At 39.9% G+C, this 19856-nt stretch overlaps 2 protein-coding genes across 7 annotated transcripts; one reads left to right on the top strand and one right to left on the bottom strand.

The window, feature by feature from the left end:
• Window positions 1-1070: 1070 nt before the first annotated feature.
• atp6v0a2b (ATPase H+ transporting V0 subunit a2b) lies at window positions 1071-12127 on the bottom strand. Of its 4 annotated transcripts, none has more exons than XM_061671601.1 (20): window positions 11550-12127; window positions 11210-11288; window positions 10689-10786; window positions 10480-10617; window positions 10215-10312; window positions 9018-9144; window positions 8078-8160; window positions 7898-7991; window positions 6895-7107; window positions 6136-6286; window positions 5785-5924; window positions 5537-5694; window positions 5333-5423; window positions 4484-4602; window positions 4192-4420; window positions 3427-3546; window positions 3226-3345; window positions 3030-3147; window positions 2630-2801; window positions 1071-2542 (listed from the first exon to the last, which is right to left on the bottom strand). In XM_061671601.1, the coding sequence occupies exons 1-20, from the start codon at window positions 11664-11666 to the stop codon at window positions 2440-2442; spliced, it is 2568 nt and encodes an 855-aa protein (XP_061527585.1). In that variant the 5' UTR covers window positions 11667-12127; the 3' UTR covers window positions 1071-2439. The 4 variants fall into 4 exon arrangements, with proteins under 4 accessions (XP_061527585.1, XP_061527587.1, XP_061527586.1 ...); XM_061671603.1 differs by having other exon boundaries at window positions 1071-2464; XM_061671602.1 differs by having other exon boundaries at window positions 4192-4402.
• Window positions 12128-12787: 660 nt separating this feature from the next.
• tctn2 (tectonic family member 2) lies at window positions 12788-17838 on the top strand. Of its 3 annotated transcripts, none has more exons than XM_061673301.1 (18): window positions 12788-13247; window positions 13361-13474; window positions 13570-13640; window positions 13800-13995; window positions 14076-14176; window positions 14254-14450; window positions 14613-14664; window positions 14757-14910; window positions 14989-15066; window positions 15145-15267; window positions 15341-15415; window positions 15508-15603; window positions 15698-15815; window positions 15897-16000; window positions 16118-16259; window positions 16348-16491; window positions 16737-16825; window positions 17113-17838. In XM_061673301.1, exons 1-18 carry the CDS (start codon window positions 13184-13186, stop codon window positions 17232-17234), a joined length of 2040 nt encoding a protein of 679 aa, XP_061529285.1. In that variant the 5' UTR covers window positions 12788-13183; the 3' UTR covers window positions 17235-17838. The 3 variants fall into 3 exon arrangements, with proteins under 3 accessions (XP_061529285.1, XP_061529284.1, XP_061529286.1); XM_061673300.1 differs by having other exon boundaries at window positions 14547-14664; XM_061673302.1 differs by lacking the exons at window positions 16118-16259; window positions 16737-16825; window positions 17113-17838 and having other exon boundaries at window positions 14547-14664; window positions 16348-16472.
• The last annotated feature ends 2018 nt before the right edge of the window (window positions 17839-19856 follow it).

Below are 19856 nucleotides of genomic sequence, written 5' to 3'. Positions count from 1 at the left end.
GGAGGATTTTCAAGCATGAACAGGTAATGCCACAGCATTACAATAGGATTCAGGTCCGGACTTTGACTGGGCCACTCCAAAACCTTCATTTTTTTTTTTTTTTTTTAAGCCACTCAGAGAATAACTTGCTGTTGTGTTTTGGATCATTGTCCTACTGCAGAACCCAAGGGTGCTTCAGCTTGAGGTCACAAAGCGATAGCCGAACCTTCTTCTTCTAGATTTTCTTGGAAACAGCAGAATTCACGATCGTCCAGGAGCTGAAGAAGCATTGCAGCCCCACACCATCACACTCCCACCACCATGTTTGACTGTTGATAAGATGCTGTTTTTTCTGAAATGCAGTTACATTTACACCAGATGTAATGAGACTTTTTCACACAGGGCCTGGTAGCTTATTTTTTTCCCTCAATAAATAAAATCACTATTGAAAAACTGTGTTTCATGTTTACTTGGGTTATCTTTGGTATTTACATTTGTTAGATGATCTTAAACATCAAAATGGGAGAAACTGTGCCAAAAAAAAAAATAAGAATTTGAGAAGTGGGAAAATACTTTTCACGGCACTGAGGAAATACTGAAGGAAATACTGAAGCAACACCTCAAGACATCAGCCAGGAAGTTGTAGCTTAGCTTCCAAATGGACGATGACCCGAAGCATACTGCCAAACTGGCTGCAAAGTGACTTAAGGATAACAAAAGTCATTGTTTTGGAGTTGCCATTGCCAAGCCGTCATCTCAGTCCTATGGAAAATTCATGGGCATACCAGAAAAGGCATGTGCAAGCCAGGTGGCCTACAAACTTGGCTCAGTTATACTAGTTCCGTCAGGAGGAATGGGCCAAAATTCCAGCCAACTATTGTGAGAAGCGCGTGGAAGGATATCCAAAACGTTTGACTCAAGTCTTACAGTTTAATGGCAACGGCACCAAATACTAATGAAATATATGCTCACTTCCTTCACCACACCCGCTTCCTGTCATTTTGGCATGTGAGATATTGGTTTATGCAGTTACCGCACGTCCAATTTAATTTATTGGGACAAATACTTATTGGCAAACAGCCAGACAGGCAGCCAGTGCAAAAATAACTTTATTAAATGCTTCTGAACAAATGATTCAAATGAGTCCAGCCATCTCCAGACATTTCGCATTACATTATATAAAAGCGGTAGTCTTACTCAAAATAAGCAAACAAGTGAGGAGAATTTTGAGAACGTTGGAGTGTTTATACTTACAATATGAACACAAATGGCGAGATAAACTTGGCCTTAATGGCTATAACAACAATGACTTAAACAATACAACTGCTAAAAATCACAACTTGTCAAGACTATGTGGGATCTTATTATAGGTATGACTTTGTTCTGCCAGAGAACATGGGACAACAATTAAGTGTAAACAAAATTAGCCCTCAGTAATTCCAGAGGCCAAACATAATAACGTACAATTGAACACACCACTGATGCCAGATTTCACTGCATAATCACATTTGATAAAGTGCTGTGACTGTTAAACATTGATGATGTGGTATCCTTCTAACCAGCAATAACTGAATTCTAGATTATATCTAGTACTACTACAAAAATATGACTACATGAATATTGAAGTAAACAAAACAAAAAATCAACTGTACATTCAGTTTGAATTCTGAAGCATTTTAAAAGTGAATAAATTAAAAGATAATCCAGTAAAAGTATCAATATTTAATCTCACACCTTCCAGACTTACACTTTTCATTACAAACCTAAAAAATATCACAAAGTATGCAGTGTTTTGGTAGCAGAAATCTAGAACACAAGGGTAACGGGAGGCTCGTCAATGGTGCGATTTGGTTGTATTAAGGCAAGCGGTGCAACAAAAGGCTCAGCTATTAAATAAAGGCTTGCTCTCTACCAGTTCTATGGAAACCAAATCTGCCAAAATTGAAACTCGGGAAAAGGCACGAAGATGAACTGGACAAAGTAAAATTCAAATAATGAGAAAATGCAAAGATGGTTGTCTTTAATAAATACATTCTAGGAGATAACCAAAACTAACCTAACATGCGTTGTCTGCACAGAAACTCACTTTATCTTGTGCTTATCAGTTCTCAACTTCGGAGAAGTGCTTCGTCATGCTGACATCAAGAAACAATTACGGCATAATTACAAAATTGAAGCTGCAAATTAAATCATTAACTGTACTCTAAAGTGAAGCATATAATGACTGTGGTACAAAATAGATATATTGTGCATATATATTGACAGAACAGCAGTGTTTTTGGTACATCTCAAACTGGCAGTGTCCTTAAATGCTGTAGGGTGCTGTGGTCCTCTTAAAAGTTCAACACACTTTGAAAAATGGTTAAAGGGGTGGGAGGGGGGGATATCAAACCAGTCCATGAAATCACTGGAACAATCACATTTTGGCCTTTTAAATCATCCAAGAGAATGTCCTTTGCTTCACAGTAAACCTTCCTGTTCAAAGCTGGAGGGCAGGAGAGAGAAGGAAAAGGGGTAAAACTTGACTCCAGTTCCACTGTAGAATTTATTCTGAAACTCCACCCTGAGGGAGTAAAAATTGGATTTGTATGAAACAGTAACTTAAATAAAGTTCATGTCAGTGTTTCATGACATTATGGTGGTGTCTTACCAGTGCAGTCGGAGGGCATGGAGGAAAGCAGACAGGCCCTCCATCACCAGCAGGATGGACACGGTGAGAACGGCAAACAGGCCAAACACTGGCACTAAGAATAAAACCCCAAGAATCGATTCCATTCGTAGTCCGACTCGCATCACCATGGCCCACAGTACCTCAGATAGCTCTGTGTGCAGAAAAATAAAGCCTCCTTATACAAAGCGTGAAGAAAACATGTATTAACAATACCCGTGGAACTATAATTAATTAATTAATCACAATTAACAGCATAAAACGATTTCATACAATAAGCAATGTTCTTCAATTCAAACTGATTTTGGGTGACAAATAGCCATACACTGTACATGAACTTAAACAAATGACAAAGACTTGGATGACAAGGTGTCATACTTACGGGCATGTGCCAGACTCAGAGCCCAGAGCCTGAGGTAAGAGGCGGTATTGGAAATGCACCCCAGGCAGTACTCTATAGTATGGATGGCCTGATGCAGGAACTCCTCAGCAAAGTCAAACTGTTCCGACAAAAACGAAACGGCGCTTAGCGGTACAGACAACATTTGGTTAAGAGTACAGTGACCGACTGTGCTGACCTCCTCCGTGTGCTGCTCCCCGCTAGAGGAGAGCTCACTGTGACTGCTGCCCTCCTCCATGTCGTGTGTCCGCAACAAGAAGAGCTCCTCTTCACTGCTGTGACGCACACGCTCATACCCCTGAGAACACGTACTATACCAAGTCAGATTTGCTTCACATATATCGAGGCGTTTTGACTAGCGTAGAGACACTTTATTCACCCTATACATTCGAAGCCGATGGCTTCCTTTGTGGAGCCAAAAGAGGTAGAGTGGTTTCCCAAGGAGCAAGACAGGCACTGAGAGCACAGCAATGACTACCAGAAAGATCTGTAAGCCGCTCTGGAAAAAAACAACAAAAAACTAAACATTCAGCTTCATTTATAAATAGTTGAAAGAGGTTTTGTTTTCCCTTAAATCCATCTTACACGTTTACAACACACACAAAAATTCTAACAATCAATTTTTCATTCTTCAGGTGCACAAAATATAACACTTGCCCGTAGTTAAATCTACAGTGTAGAAAGTACCATGCATCCCCAACACAGGTTTAAAAGAAAGATTCAAGGAAAAAAGGTAAAAGGTTCTTGACCATTGAGATTTTTTTAATTGTATTTGATCTGGTATACAGATTTTAAAATTCTCTCTTTTGGAAGGATACTCGGGCTATGTGGCCGGACAGATTGATACAAAAACTCCTTTCCTACAGTAATACCAGAATTTATTAAACAATTCATTATTTCCATTTGTCTCAGAACGCCTACCGTACGTTTTTCTATTTGGGACACAACTGTGCAGTCAGCGTGTTGATCTAAGTGCAACAGATGACCATCGATTAGCGCTCATTTTCATTTGCTGTCGTTTAAGAACCATGTGTGTCAGACAGAGACTTTTATAAAGAAAAACAATTTTTATCCACTGTATCAGTAATCCACCCGGTCCATATACAGTATTATGGTGAAAAGCAGACCACTTTTAGTTCTTTACCTGTCCTGGGTAGAGGGGCTGCAGTGAGTCACCTTGCATGAGAAACATGTTTATGAAGTGAATGAGGATGCTTGGAGCCTGTCTGGAGTTTTTGGCAGAAAAGACGAGCCACTTGAAGAGTATCATGAACACCAAGTATCCAAAGAGGCACAGCAGGAACAGGATCTCGGGAAGAAATACCAAGTACAAATTGTACTTCCTCCGGAAGTGCCTGTTTTCACAAACAAAACTGAAGTCAACAATTAATATACTTGGCGTTCATCTGAGGTCAAGATTAAAATAAAATACTTACAAGTGATTAAAAGTGCTGAGGATCACCCCGAAGCTCATGTGAATGATGCCCAATATTACTGACATTTTCATCTTATAAGAGTTCAGAAATGTAAGCCGGTTCGATGCCAAGTTCCAAATCTTGAATGAGACAAACATATTAATGTCTTACACACAAGTAGCAAACAGCACAAAGCAGCGAAGAATGATTTGGAAAAATGCAAAGTCATTTATGTTGCTAATACGCACCTACATTTTTATATAGATACAAAATATTTTTGATATCTAAACATTACTAACATAACTCAGGTTTTGACAAAAGGTATCAGGTAAGCAGACTATAGTTAAATATATATTTATATATATTGATGGCACATATTTTGGACTGCAGTGAATGGATTATGTATTAAATACTATAAATTAATCCCTCATTTATCGTGTGGGTTAGGACCACCCCAACACATTTTTAAAAAATTATTTATAAACAATTTATATATACTCAAACACATTTTAAACTCTTAAACATACAGTAATGCACTACAGTACTGTACACTATGTACGTTTTGCTCCTTGTAAAATGTGTTTTAATTGAATTTTTCTTCCTTTTTTTGTTTGTTTACAGTTTTAATGTTTTAGGCAAGGAAGGATTTATTATCCCACAACAAAATCACAGCGCACAATCAAAACCCCACGATATGGCGAATTATCTGCTCTACGAATATGGCAGGAAAAAAATCCACAATGCACTGAATTCTCAATAGGTGAACCACGATATAGCGAGGGAACACTGTATTACCGAATCATTTCACACCATATCATGTTATTTTATTGTGATATGAAGTTTGACAAGACTTCAATACAGTCCACTCACTGGGTCAATTCCGAGAGGGTATGGTCCACTGAACACGCCGGTGACATTTGGATCCAGAGTAAGAAAGCCTTTGCTGTTAACATCGTTGACACTATTTGGAGAAGATTAAACCGACATTGTGAGTTGAAAGCAGACTATTTGAATCTTTTCATCACATCATACAAGCTTTCCTGGATTTGTTAATTGTCTCTGTGAAAAACTTACTGCCATGCGTTTGCTGTGAACATGGCTTTGACGCTCCATCCAGAACCAAAGATGTTAATAGACTTGGAGAAACAATCATTGTATATCAGGCCGGTGTAAACAGAGAAGAGGCCCATCATTAGGATGATGTAACGACCCTCAAAAAATGTGTTCCAGATCTGCGTGCACACCAAGTCATCTCGTTACACGTCAACCTTATAAGGATACAGGCACACTTCCAAAAACAGGTTAAAAAGCCACTTACTTACCTCATTCCTGGTGTTCTTAAGCTTGCGGTTGTTCTCACACAACACCATCCAAAAAGCAAAGGTCGCCATAAGAAGACCATGACCCATGTCTCCAAACATCACCGCAAACAGGAAGGGGAATGTAACAATAGTGAAAGGTGCTACAGTAACGAGGGAGGAACAATTAGGAAGAGCAGCAATACTGTAAAACATTGCAAACTCTAGGACAGTAATTGTAATGTACAAGGGATCCATACATTTAATACATATATATTTTGTCAAATGCATCTTTTTAGTGGATCATGTATGGAAACGTGGAAACAAACAAATAGCAAAAATACCACAGCGAAAAAACAAAAGCTACCCGCATACCTGGATTGACTTCTCTGTATGTCCCCACTCCATAAGCATCCACAATGTTCTGGAAGCCAACCGTGAACTTGTTGCACCTAATCAGGGTAGGTGGAGTGTCATTGGTAGGTATGCGATTGACAAAGGACGGAACAGTTGATCCACTTTTCCTCTGTCAAACAAAATACATGTCACCAATCTTAACATGACCAGTGATGGGAGTACCGGCATTTTAAATAAACTGCGTTACTAAATGTGTTACTTTTTTCAGTAATGTCTAATATAATTTACTTTTCCAATCATGATAATGCTGTTACTTTATTATTAGATCACTGAAACGGTTTGCATCAGAGAGGCGAGATCTCTAAACGGAGAGGCAGTTTTTTTTTTTTTTTAAACTGTTCTTCGTCGTCAGGGGGCACAAGACAACCACATAAGTGATGATGATTGGCTGTGGTAGAGTCAAATTTCATTGTAAAGCAATCAGAGGTAGCGAGTTGGGCAGGTGTTGACACAAGTGAAAGGTATGATGTTGACATAGACGCGCGCACAACAAGCGCACACGAGTAGGGAGTTAAAGTACAGACATGACTGTTTTTTCCTGTTACCAAAATTAAAGGAAAGAAAGTACACGACAAACGCACAAATGAATATGAATTAACATTGGTAGCTAAAAACGGAGACGGAAAATAACAGAAAACATGAATGTGAGCTGTATACTCTCCCTAGTTTCACCAACTCAAGACAAGTTAAGTCTGTAGTGGTTTAGAGTTTCTTTACCGAGCCTTCTTCGAGTGTTCTTCTCAGGGTGGGAAGCTCATCGACAGGACACCAAACCTCAGCAATCAGACACTTGTTGGTGACGTCAAAACTACACTGGTTGAGAATGTAGTAGATAGCTTTCATCTTCTTGACCTGTATGACCCAGGTGTAGACAGATTCTGATGCCTTGATCAGGACCTGCTTCAGGTAATCTTCTGTTCTATGAAGAACCTGCAAAAAAAAAAAAAAACAGCAACAAGCAGGCTTTGAACGTTGTTTAATGAAATTACCAGCAAATATAATGTATTTTTATGACACGCCATTATATGTAAAAGGTTGATATTTCCCACTATTGAGATTAAACAAATGCAAGAGAGATAGAGTTCAAGTAGGTGTACTGTATTTCGAAAAGAATGCTCGCCACGATCTCATGTCGATCATGTGCTACAGGGAGTGACAGCAATTGGATTTTTCAGTCACAGTGACTTCAAGCTAGCAAACGATTCACGAAGCAGTGACCTGGCCAGAGAAACTCTCATGACTCGCTAACTCAGAGGAAATTGGTTAATCATTTAAAAAGAGACTCGTTGTGGCTACGTTTCTGTCTTTACTGGGGTGTGGTGATACACTCGTCATGTACACATTTTTTTTTAAATGTCGGTGTATTCAAATATGCCACCCATTTATTAAAAACAAATTGCAAATTATCTTCAAATGAAAGGGAAAGGGTATATATGCTTTTAAAACGGTTTTAAATAACATGGAATGGGGCCTGAGGACATACATACAGGATTTTTTTTCAGTATATCTACTGACAGCTGTTAAACGTGTTGCCTCATTTATTTATTTTTTTAATCTCAGAAGCAAGAACCTGAAGAGATATTTAACCTCTGCAGGTTATATTTTAACAAGATGACAGTAAATGCATTTGCAAGGAACATCCTTTAGTCAATAACAAACAGACCGAACTCGTATTTTGTCACCGATTAACCTAGTGCATGAAAACAAAATGAAGACATACAGTGTGCAGGTCCTGAATGCGAGTACTTAGTCCTTGCACAACATCGTTCCTCTCCTCATTGCTACTGGGATATGGATAAACATGACAGTGATAACTAGGGAGGAAAGAAAACAGATATGACTTAGATGTGGCGCTTTGTTTTATGCAGCAATACAATACGGTAGTAGTGTGAAATATTACCAGTCACAGATCTTCTTCACTTTCTGGCCAATCTGCTCTCCCCAGTATGAGATTAGGAACACCACACTTTTGGTGGGCTCACCCTATAGATGGATAAAAAGGCTACATTAGGAATATCAGAACCCCCACCATGAAGAAGAAAGAAAAATTCAATCAATTTTCTATTGAAGCCGATCTTCGCTGACTTTGGGCAAGAGGTACGGTACACACTGGACTGGTTGCCAGGCAATCATGGGGCACATATAGAGAACCATTCACATTCACACCCATGGACAATTTAGGAGTTTTCAATTAACCCCAACATGCATGTTTTCGAAGGGGGAGGAAGCTGTATCCCGAGATTCCAACCCTGAACCTCAAAGTGTGAGACAGACTTGCTGACCACTCTTCCAATGTGATGCCCAGAAAGAGATTCCATTTTTGTAATTTAAGGCACATCTCGATTTTTACGTAACACTTGAGCAATCTCGATAACAAACTGCAATATGGTGTATTTCATACTTTCGTACTGATATTTTTATGTGATCGAAGATAACTGTAGTAATCCCAACACAAAAAATGATTTCCAATTTTCAATTCATTCATTTTCAGTACCGCTTCTTCTCACAGGGGCCGCGGGCATGCTGGAGCCTATCCCGGCCATCTTCAGGCGAGGGGCGGGGTACACCCTGAACTGGTCGCCAGCCAATCGCAGGGCACATATAAACAAACAACATTCACACTCACATTCACACCTACGGGCAATTTAGAGTCGTCAATCAACCTACCATGCAAGTGCCGTGCCGTGCCGCTTTTCCAATGTTACTTAATTTGAAAATGTCACAATAAAGTCAGGGGGTCAGGGGTCAGGGGTCAGAATAGCACTCTGAGCTTGAGAATTGTATTCTAATTGAATATGCCCCGGTAACGTAGCTAACAGGAGCCATCTTGAGAGACCTACAGTGTCAGGATCTTGGAGATACTCCTCGACTTCAGCATAGCTGAGAATGGTGAAGCCTTTACACACTCTCCACAGCATGCGCTCAAAGGCGTCAATCTTTGTCCTCTGGATGAGGCCAGAAATGAAACTGAGAGAGAATGAAGACAACATTCACAACCAGTCCAACTGTGTATTTATTTTACATATCCATCCGTCCATCCATCCAGCTATCGAGCAACATGGACTGGTGCCCGTCCCAAAGCTGGAGCACACCCTTGGCTCGTCACCAGTCAATCATAGCGCAATTGTGAATAGGACAACTAATGCATATTGATCCCATGCTGGATGCAAGTCAGCTATGTGAACTACACAGATACTACACTATAAATGGCCTTATTTCATACCAGCAATTATAAAATGAAGAAAAAAATAAGATAAGACCACAAATCTAAATATTATACACTTTTAGTGATACCTGTGCCTTTTATGTTTTTATTATTAATTTCTAAACAAGAGAACATATTCATTTGGACCATTACGGGTGTGGATGTCAATAGTTGCACTAATGAGGACAAGTGGTGGAGAGAAAACAAGGATGGATGGATAGATTTTAATATTAACATCAAATCTCTGACACAAATAACCAATTGTCACAAACAAAAAGCCATAAAGTGTAACCACAGACAAAAATTGGTTGACATCGCTTTAGTCTTGCAGTTACAGTACTTTTACATTCATCCATCCATTTTCTGAGCCGCTTATCCTCACTATGGTCGCGGGCGTGCTGGAGCCTATCCCAGCTGTCATCGGGCAGGAGGTGGGGTACACCCTGAACTGGTTGCCAGCCAATCGCAGGGCACATACAAACAGACAACCATTCGCACTCACAGTCATGCCTGCGGGCAATTTAGAGTCTCCAATTAATGCATGTTTTTGGGATGTGGGAGGAAACCGGAGTGCCCGGAGAAAACCCACGCAGGCACGGGGAGAACATGCAAACTCCACACAGTCGGGGCCGGGGATTGAACCCGGGTCCTCAGAACTGTGAGGCTGACGCTCTAACCAGTCGTCCACCGTGCCGCCACTTTTACAATCAACTGAAACTATATTGCAGCTTGGATAACCCACATTATTACCATGACCCTAAACGTTAACCCAAACCCACCTAACCGATTATATAAACTGCATTTAATACAACAAGTACAGTGTTTATTTTACCCTAGTTTGGCTCCAAGCCGCTGCATACTGCTGTAATCCATCATTGTGTTCTTTTCTAGGAAAGGAAACTCCTCGTATGCAACTTGCACCGGCTCTCTCTGGCGGGAAAGCAATACATAATTGAGATACGGGAGAGAAGAAAATGTATGCAACAGCTGACTCCTCTGTAGTATCAGGCTGTGCGTTAACACACAACTTCCAGTGTGTTGTACACACAAGAAAGGAAGTGTGCACTGCTCCTGCTACTACAGTGTAACCCACTCACCTCAGCGCTTCTCTGCAGAAAGTTACAAGTGATGCGCAGCATGTGTGTGTACTCTGTGAGCTCCAACAGATTCTTTTGCAATCTCTCCTTATTCCTCATGACTTCGCCTAACTCTACTTCCAGCCTCTGCAGCTGCTCCTGAAAGAACACATGCATACAATGTGATGCTGACCAGGTGTAGAAATGTGTAACATAAGCAATGAACATACCATTATACCCATTACGTGCTTCGGTAAAGGAGCCACTGGATTCACATCTCCGTCTGGCAATGAAATGTCAGCTTTCTTGATTTCTCTCAACAGATATCCTGTTGACAGCCAATAAAGAGGATACTTTTCCATTTTGGGTGAAGCAATTGTGTTATTGTATTACCCAAATGTTATTGCCAGTCTTTCAGAAGTAAAACACAAGCAGTAACAAATGAATTACTCTCTACTATTTACTGAAAAAAAAGAGTTCAGTTTAGTGAAAGAAACAACAACATATTCATCTTAATGAACACATGATGACATTTTTCATGACTACAGTCACTGACTTTCAATTGAATTGAATGAAAAGGCGCTCTGTTCTTTGTCGTATTACTACTTTCTATGCAGTTATAGCTTTGTCCAGGCTTCTTGTCTTGAACTAAGTCATTGTGCTCATGCCTACAATTTATACAAGTAATCACAATCCTATATTAGCTACCACTCGCCCTTTGGTATCCTGTTACAGCTCAATAATTACTTACCAAGGATCCTCTCCATCTCTTCACATCTTTTGATTTCATTCACATATTTTCGTTGAAATGCATTAACGCTGGGATTGAGCTGAAACAGACACAGGAGACACATAAACATCAACCGCTGTTGCACGGCAAAACGTCATTTCCCATGAAACTCACTCATCCTTTTACGTTTTCATTTGCGAACAGCTGCCAGGAATGGTGCTAAAGTATGCATGGTATGTCTACGATATACGGCAATGCTTAAAAGTTAGCGGAACCTTCCTGAAGCCGTATTGAGCTAGTTGAAAGCATTGGAAATGGGACGTACAAAACCAGAGCATATGTTCACTGTTTCGGTACTTACGTCTCTGAACTCCACAATGCCCAGTTCTCCGAGATCACCGATGCAGTCGTATGCCGATCCGGACTGAAGAAACAGTTGGGCCAAACACATTTCTTCTCCCCGCAGCAGAGAACCCATTTTGACAGCCTTGCGGTGCTGCTATTCCTTTCTCCGCTGAGTGGCTAATGTTAGCAAGCTCACAAACTGCTCGACGACTGTTACCGTTCGTTAAAATTCAGCCACGGTCCCGCAAGTCGCGTCCAGTTCAACCAGTGTCATATTTGGAATCTTGTGGTACAAATACACTACACTTGCTAAACTTCCTTACGCTAGCCATACGCAGGTTCTCTCTGTCGTTATATACATCAGCTAAGGCTAATCGCTGGACGCCTTTGTCTTACTCGATGAAAAGAAAGTTCCTTCCAAAATCAAATAAATAACGTGAGCCTTCATATATTCGGGTCACAATCAACCAGTAAGCAACATGTTGTGTGACTTCTTTTTTTTTCTCTTTTTTTTTTTATAATTGAGGAAGTTTTAGCAGAGGTCGCTGAGAGACTCTCCACGTCACACTGTTAAACAACACATTACGCAGCCTCCTGAACGCAGCGCATGCTTTCGCCAACCAATCAGCATCCTCTTTGGGAGTCTGCGCATTGGGCACTTGCGGTTTTCGCTTGTGATGGGCTGCACGTGATCGGTCGAACTGTAAATAAAAGCTTTAAATATAATATATATAATTTATTGATGTGCCCGAAATATGACTGCAATAAAATACATAACTTAAACAAAAATTCTTAGATCTTAAAACTTGAATTCATGTATTAAAGTGCCAGTCAAACTAGTGATTAAAAACACAATAAAACAAAGGTACAAAAGGTGACACACTTTTAAAAAATTGCTAAACTATTTTTGTTGTGTGTGATGAATAAAATGCAGAGATGCAAGGTATTTTTAAAGCTTAAAAGATAAACATCCACACTGAATGTTCTTACGCCATATATATATTGAAAAGTAGTGCTTATGATTTTTTAATCGTTTTATTTTGTAATGTGCAATGTGCTGCTGCAACACCATCCATGAATGGGATTTTCTGGAGGTGAAAAAAAAACTGCAGTATTGAAGTAAAGTCAACTCGAGCAGTATAAATATACGTAACTGACGACTAACTGCAAAATAATAAGGGAAGATTTACTGTTCTTTAAATTGACTTTTCGTATGCTGTACTGCCTTTTTAAATGCCATTTTGGAACCGGAAAGAAAAAAAAAAGGCTGGGAACCGGATGTACATATAATTCATCGCGCGGTGACATTTGTTGTCATCCATCCAAATCCAATTTCTGCTGTTAATTCTCTATCTACTGTGGTAACGTGTATTAACATGTATGTTTAAATATACTGATACATGATTGACAAAGATAAACAGACGAATCGCCGTAGCAGCGCGCCATCATGCAAAAGTCGCCTAATAATATACGTCACCGTGTGTTTAGTGGGTTGTCGTAAGTAACAGCGCACAGCGTCACTAATTTCAAAAGTAACTTTAATCTCCGATGTTACTGCATTTTGTTATCACAGTCGTGTAGACATGTTTTTGATTAATCAGGATTTGACTCGGGTCAAATCCTAAACGTCTTCACAAGTGCTTTGATAGAATGGCTAAGGTGCTGGCTCTCCTAGTTGTCCTACGGTTTTGTTGGGCCGAGAGCAAAAATCTTGGTAAGTAAAATGGCATTTCTGAGTTGGGAGTAACTACATACGTGCACTGCGACAATTTAATGTTATAAATGTACAGCCAGTGATTGTTGAGTCAGACATGTCATTGTTAACAGTTTTCCAGCCATCGTCCGTTATTGCTACTGGACCGAGAATCACAGCATTTTTACTTGGAAACATAACAGACGTCTCTCTGAACGTGCGCGCTGTATTCCCATCTAATGTAACAGGTACAAGCAACAACAAGAAGTTCTTGAATAGTTCCATTATAAACTGAGGGAGAAACGCAAGTGCTCAATTTTGTTGGTTGTTGGTTTCTTGACAGGAAGCATTGACCCGCCATCGTGTGCAGCCGAGGAAACACAGTGGAGTGTTACAAAGGAACAGGTTGGAATGGTAGGAAAATGAGTTGAACTTCTCAACTGCAATGCGTAGTCACCACATGCAAAGATGAAGACGAGACCGAAACACGCGATGAAATTGAGGTTATTCTTTGTGATTTTAATGAACTTTGAAGTACCATGTCCCTCCCATGTTTGATTTGTGATTCCACAGAATGCACTGCGAGTTCATTTGCACCTGAATAAAAGTCTGCATTTGTGTGGCGAAAACGAAACGGACTGCTGTCCAAAGCCACTGTGTGTCCTGGAGAGCCTGCAGATATCTGCCTGTGTGGGCAACACAGCTCAGGCATCATTGTTGATCCAGGCCAAAATTTATGCACATTTGATTTCTACTAATGCCGGATCTGGTAATTATACTGAATCGGATCACTTACATTAAAAGAGAGTCATAATTTTCCACCGTATGTTAATCTCCTGTCCGTTGTAGATAGTCCAACGGTCATCCCAAACCAAGTGTACGAACCTCTGGGCTCCTGTCCTTGTGACCTCACTTCCGGAACATGTGATATTCGCTGTTGCTGTGACAAGGTACCTGTGAGGAAACCGACTAATATGTTATGCTTCTTTCTTTATCCTTGATGCCACGTTCGCCTTCACTTCAACAGGACTGTTCGGCTGAAGAACTGAAGCTGTTTCAGTCTCACTGCCTCACTGGACCCTTTGGTGGGCAGCTCCCCCCAGTTCCAGACTACCACTGCTCTGCACAGAGAGAGGACTCCCCAGATTGGTTTCCATTTCTGTGTGTCATCTCTCCACTTGAAAACAACCCATACCTGGGGCTCTTCTACCATGGAGACAACATGTAGGAAATTCTTTAATTGCTTTGTTTAATTTCTTCTCATGTAATATATTGCCTAAATTATTTACAGGTTGTATTTTTGTCATTTCATTTGTTCAGAATAACAAAACCTCGCCCTTCCTTCCAAATGCCTATTTTGTCTGCACCGGTTTTTAATATTTACAGACAAGGAAATCCAATTTTTACTCTGGATGATCAGTTGTTCACCATTCCTCAGGTTAGTAATTTCCGGTTTACTAGTGACAACGATGTGTTTTTGTGTTTCTGTTGCCAAAGCTAACTAAAACATTTGCAATGTTTTGCATACAGATGGCCATTGGACACTGTGTTTACAATGCTCCTGTTGCCTTTTTGGAGAATTTCAGTTTCACATGTGTAACCCTGCTGGGGTCTTGTCCAACTGCTTTCCCTTTACAAACGCTGCCATCAGACTTGAGCATGAAAGTGAACAATGGCCAAGGGGGTAAATATTACATCTTTGAAAACTGCAACGTTGCCTGTAAACGTTACAGTTTGAATAAATCATTTCTCTTTGCACTAGGTGATGTCACAGTAGAAGTAAGAGAAGAAATTGTCAGGGATTTGAATCATTTGCTGTCAAATGCAGTTGTTAATTCAGGTACAGATATTAAAATGCATTGTACCATTGAAACACTGGCTTGTGTACTCTGTGATTAATTGATAAATTTTTCTCCAGATCAGGTCATGGTTTGTGAGAGTGTGACCTTGGCTTTGGATTACACATTCTACTGGAAAGGAAATCAAATCACAAAAATCATCCTGACACGCTCTGTCGGGACATTCATTTTAAAAGGAAGTGGTACGTGCCCCTAACGCATTCCGGTCTTTTATTTTCATTTGGGCTTTGTTTCCTATTCCATTTCTATTTGTAGTGGAGTTAACGACGAGGTATTCTGCTGATTTCCTGATTGGAGAACATGCGAGCGAGTCAAACTCAAATAATCCAGGTGAGCACACTTAACCCTGAGAAAACCTCTTGAGTTTTGTTTCTGTCAAAGATGACTTACGGTACCTTGTTAACACACATCTGGGATGACAGGTTATCAGGTGGGAAGGCCCATCATTGCCGGAATTGAGAGCACACAAACGAATGCTTTCTCTGTGCAGAGGACATCAATCAATCTCTGGAAACCAGGTGATACGATCACAATGTCAGTCATCTATAGTCTATAGTATTATTTTTAGTAAAATCAATTAACAAAGAACCAACTCCTCATTCTGCTGTGAAGTGCGTGACGGGCTGTGTTTGACCGCTGAGAAACAACCAGTACTGTTCGCTGAGAATTCCACGTCAGGGTGTCATTTACTTGTCAGCCTACAAAACCTGACCCAATGTGATCTCCTCAGGTGAGTTGCTCAGCATGATTTAATAGAGATCAAGCTGCAGTACATGTGCTCAAGCAAAATAGAGTTACTTGTCTCCTCCAGAGAAACCGTTGCGTCTCTACAGGCAGACTTGATCACAGCCACATATGTTGCAAACAGTGGAAACCCGAATTCTGAAACAGAAGCAGATTGGGTCAAAATAAGTGGTAAGTACGCATGAAGATTAAGTGTCTTGTAGTAGAATGTGTTAGATCTGTGGATGACTAATGAACTCATTGAATGAACTACATTTCCGTGTTACTGTCTTTCGAACTGAATTTTAGTTTTGAACTCAAGCAATTCATTGGGAGATGTTGATGGTTCATGCAGCGGGATTGCATCCCATATCCATATCCACATTTGGAGTTATGTTACTAGAATGGCTGAAGGAAATGCCCAAAGGAATATCCATGCTATTAAAGTTTGGTGTGTATGTTAGTAAATTGAATTCATGTTGCACCTTGTAAATAACATTGAGTTAAGACCAATTCTTCATGTTGTTGAACATTTTTAGGTCCACGCTGTCCACTTGGACATTAGACTGCGGAGGAGGTGATGTATCTCCATGTTCAGATCCCACAGAGGCCCAGTTGTTCCATGTCACCTCATCAGTTACGTTTATTGACATTCCTATCCATATAGGAACTCCCAAAACCAGGTAATTGCACAAACTGCAAAACCCCCTGAACAAATGTTGATACTAGTTCCAGCAGTTCATTTTAAATGCTAGGTCAACTCATTTTGTCCATCATCCTGTTCAGTAATAATAATGTATGCAACTATAGCACTTAAGGGACTCATAGACGCTTTACAATTGCACACGTTAGTCATTCATTTCACAGTCACACACTAATGGTGCTAAACTCCTTGTGTAGCCACAGCTAAACTGTTTCTGTTTCTCAGGTTCCAGATAAACTTCACAGAGTATGATTGTGACAGGAATGATGTATGCTGGCCTCAGATGTTCTTCCCCTTGACCAAGTATTACACTGGTAAGGGTTTCACCATATAATGGTTTCCGGACTTTTTGTATAAGAGAATATGTATGCAACAAATACATTTGAGCACAAACTAAATATTTTATAATGGTTCAATTTTATCATTTTATAATGGCTGTTTGTTTGTGGTGAAGTGAGACAGTACATGTACAGTTAACAAGGATCAGTTCCATTTAATTAAAAAAAAGTAGTGTTAGTGTTACTTAAGGTGATTGTATCCACGTTTAAAGTGCACATTGGGTTAGATTTGCTTAACTCATACAGTGACATTTTGTTTTTAGGCGAGCCACATTCTCAGTCTTTGGCCAAAGGCCTCATCTTGGTCTTCTTTTTCCTCGCTGCATCAGTTCTTGGGACTCCCTGGAGGCAAATCCGGCAAGCTTGGAACAGTTCCTTTCTGTAATAGAGGATTACTAAAGAGACACTTATGTGACATAGTCGTATATTTTGAAGAACAAATAGTTATTACCTTGGGGGGTAGTTTTACTCTTCACTTCATATAGAACACGCCATGTATACACAGACCAGAAATTCACACACGCACAAGCAAGATCCTGTGATCCTGGGCATCTTCCCCAGGCCATGGTGCAAGGCGCTGCTTTATAAGATTTTACATTTGGTTTTACAAAAGCAAAGTTATATTCTGATGTGAATTCATTACCCTCAAAATGTTTTTACCTAGGGATACTTATTGTGTATACATATTGTTAGCCTAACAGCATCATTTCCAATGCCTGTTTTGAACGTTTTTGGACAAAACGACACACAAGAAGAATCTCGTTGAATTTATTTAACCTTTGGCGATTACCGTGACCTGGATGACGCAGACGTACAAAAAATAAAATTATAATAATAATGTTGTTTTTTTTTTCGCAAGCACATTGGTAATTTTTTATTTATTTATTGATATTGTGACAGTTGGTTAAAAATCATATAGCCAACTATGCTATTAGGCTAACGACATGATTCCCCCCGTTCATTCGTTTTGTCTTAACGCTGTGTGTAAATTGTCTCAAAATAAAGTTTGCTTGAATAAACGAAAAGTCAAATGTCGGGGGCCTTTTTGCGTCACCTTACACGTACTTTGGCGTCACCTTGTGTCAGTTGTGCCACTCGACGGTAGGTAGCCTACTTAAATTGATTCGTTTGTCGACGTCTATGCACAGAATTCCCGTTGGTCATTTTGTACAAGCTCGCTTTGTTTTTACATGTCGGTATTTACAATAAAGTGGTGGGTTGTACATGATATAATTGGCGAATTATTGCGGAGGTTTACTAGCGTAGCGGTGTTGAAAAATGGAGGAGAACCAACAAGAAGACTCGAATTCGAATCCCGAGGATCCTGACGAGTCGGGCTCCCAAATTCTTTTAGACGAAGAGGGTGAGTTTCTTTCCAACGTCCATGTAATATCAAACAAGAAGCTCCAAACTCTTCTTAACTTTGACACTCTTATGTTTAGAATTCAATGATCAGTCACCTGAAACGGATGAGGGCGAATACTCGTCGCCGAGTCCCGTGGAGATTTTCAGGAGTAACGAATACACCCTGAAATCACTGCAGAAAAAACTTGTTCATGTAAGTGAACGTCGCAGCAATCACAAAGGACACTGTCCACAATTCGAATTTGTCTTCATGCTAACAAAGGCAAAATTCACAATTGGTCTTTCATCCATGAATCGACCAATACATTTCATGGTTTAATTAGAATTGTTATTTAAACAGTCCTCGTCAGTATGCTGTTCACATTTTAACAACATGAGATCAAGATGACACCTAACAATTGATCAACAGCACCTTAGCCATTGCGAGCCTTCCAACCGGATGTATTTAGAGCTCGGTGGCCACAACGCTTAGAATGTCATAATGGTGTCATCAGCAGGTTGCAACAGAGAGACTGGAAGAGTCACAGAAAGGCATACAAGTGGGCGTCCTTCAAAACGTGTTTGTCGAGTCATGGATCAAACGCCTGTGGTGAATTTTGCTGTTGTTAGAAAACAGTAAGTTGTACAAAAAAGTACTGAAACATTGAACAGTTGGATGTGTGCAAATTTAGAGAAGGCTGAATTAAGTTAAAGGTTATAGTGTAACTTTCTGTGAGTAGTATAAGGATAAACTTGATCACTCAGAGAAAAGAAACGCAAGCATGGGGAGACCTGCAAACGCTACACAGAGATGGTCCAACGGAGATTCTAACCCATACCTGCTGACTCTTAAGCGAACCACTAAGTCACCATTCTGCTTCACTAAAAAATGTTCTGTTGAAAAGCACACATTTGTACTAAAATTAAGCTAACTGAAGCTTCACATGAGCATTTTTGGGGTATCAGAACTCAAGACACTTTCACTGTGTAATATGCCATAGCCGTTGCACATGTAATGTAACCTCTTGCAGTGAACCCACTATACTTTTGGCCTCTAACAAACATGTTTATGTCCGACATGTCAGGTGGCTGCATTTACTATTGTATTACTGCAGTGCTCACTAATAAGAAATAGTACTACTAACCAGATTTGAACGAGAGAAGGATTTTGTTTGCATGGAGGTCATCTCACATCTTTCAACCTCAAAACAAATGTTGCATTTTATTTTTGCTGTCTATAGAATGACACTCAGTAGCGTATAGACCTCCACTAAGACCAAACCAGCCTAATTTGATAGATTTTAAAAAGAAGAAAAATATAAAAACTTTATCCAGATCCACATCAAAAGTTAAAGGATTGTTCACACCAAGGAAATGACTATCCAGGAAGTTTAGGCTGAGCCGCTTACTGTTTCTTGCCCATTTTGGGGGGTGCTTAAAGTGAATCTCAGCACCCCTAAAATTTGAGAGATCATTATTTTTATTTTTACTGTATGTCCTCTTTAAACAATCCAGTAAAGTACATAGCCGTACACTACTTGGATGAAATGTAATATTTTAACAACAAAAAGTGGGAATGAAATTGTGTCAAAATGTACAAAAGAGTGAAATTCAGCACCCATAAACCTCTGTTCCTAGAATCGCCCCTGGTTGAACCTAATCC

The sequence above is a fragment of the Phycodurus eques genome, chromosome 3, assembly GCF_024500275.1.
Source record: "Phycodurus eques isolate BA_2022a chromosome 3, UOR_Pequ_1.1, whole genome shotgun sequence".
In the NCBI taxonomy this organism is placed as follows: domain Eukaryota; kingdom Metazoa; phylum Chordata; class Actinopteri; order Syngnathiformes; family Syngnathidae; genus Phycodurus; species Phycodurus eques.
This window is presented reverse-complemented; position numbering and strand designations above follow the sequence as displayed.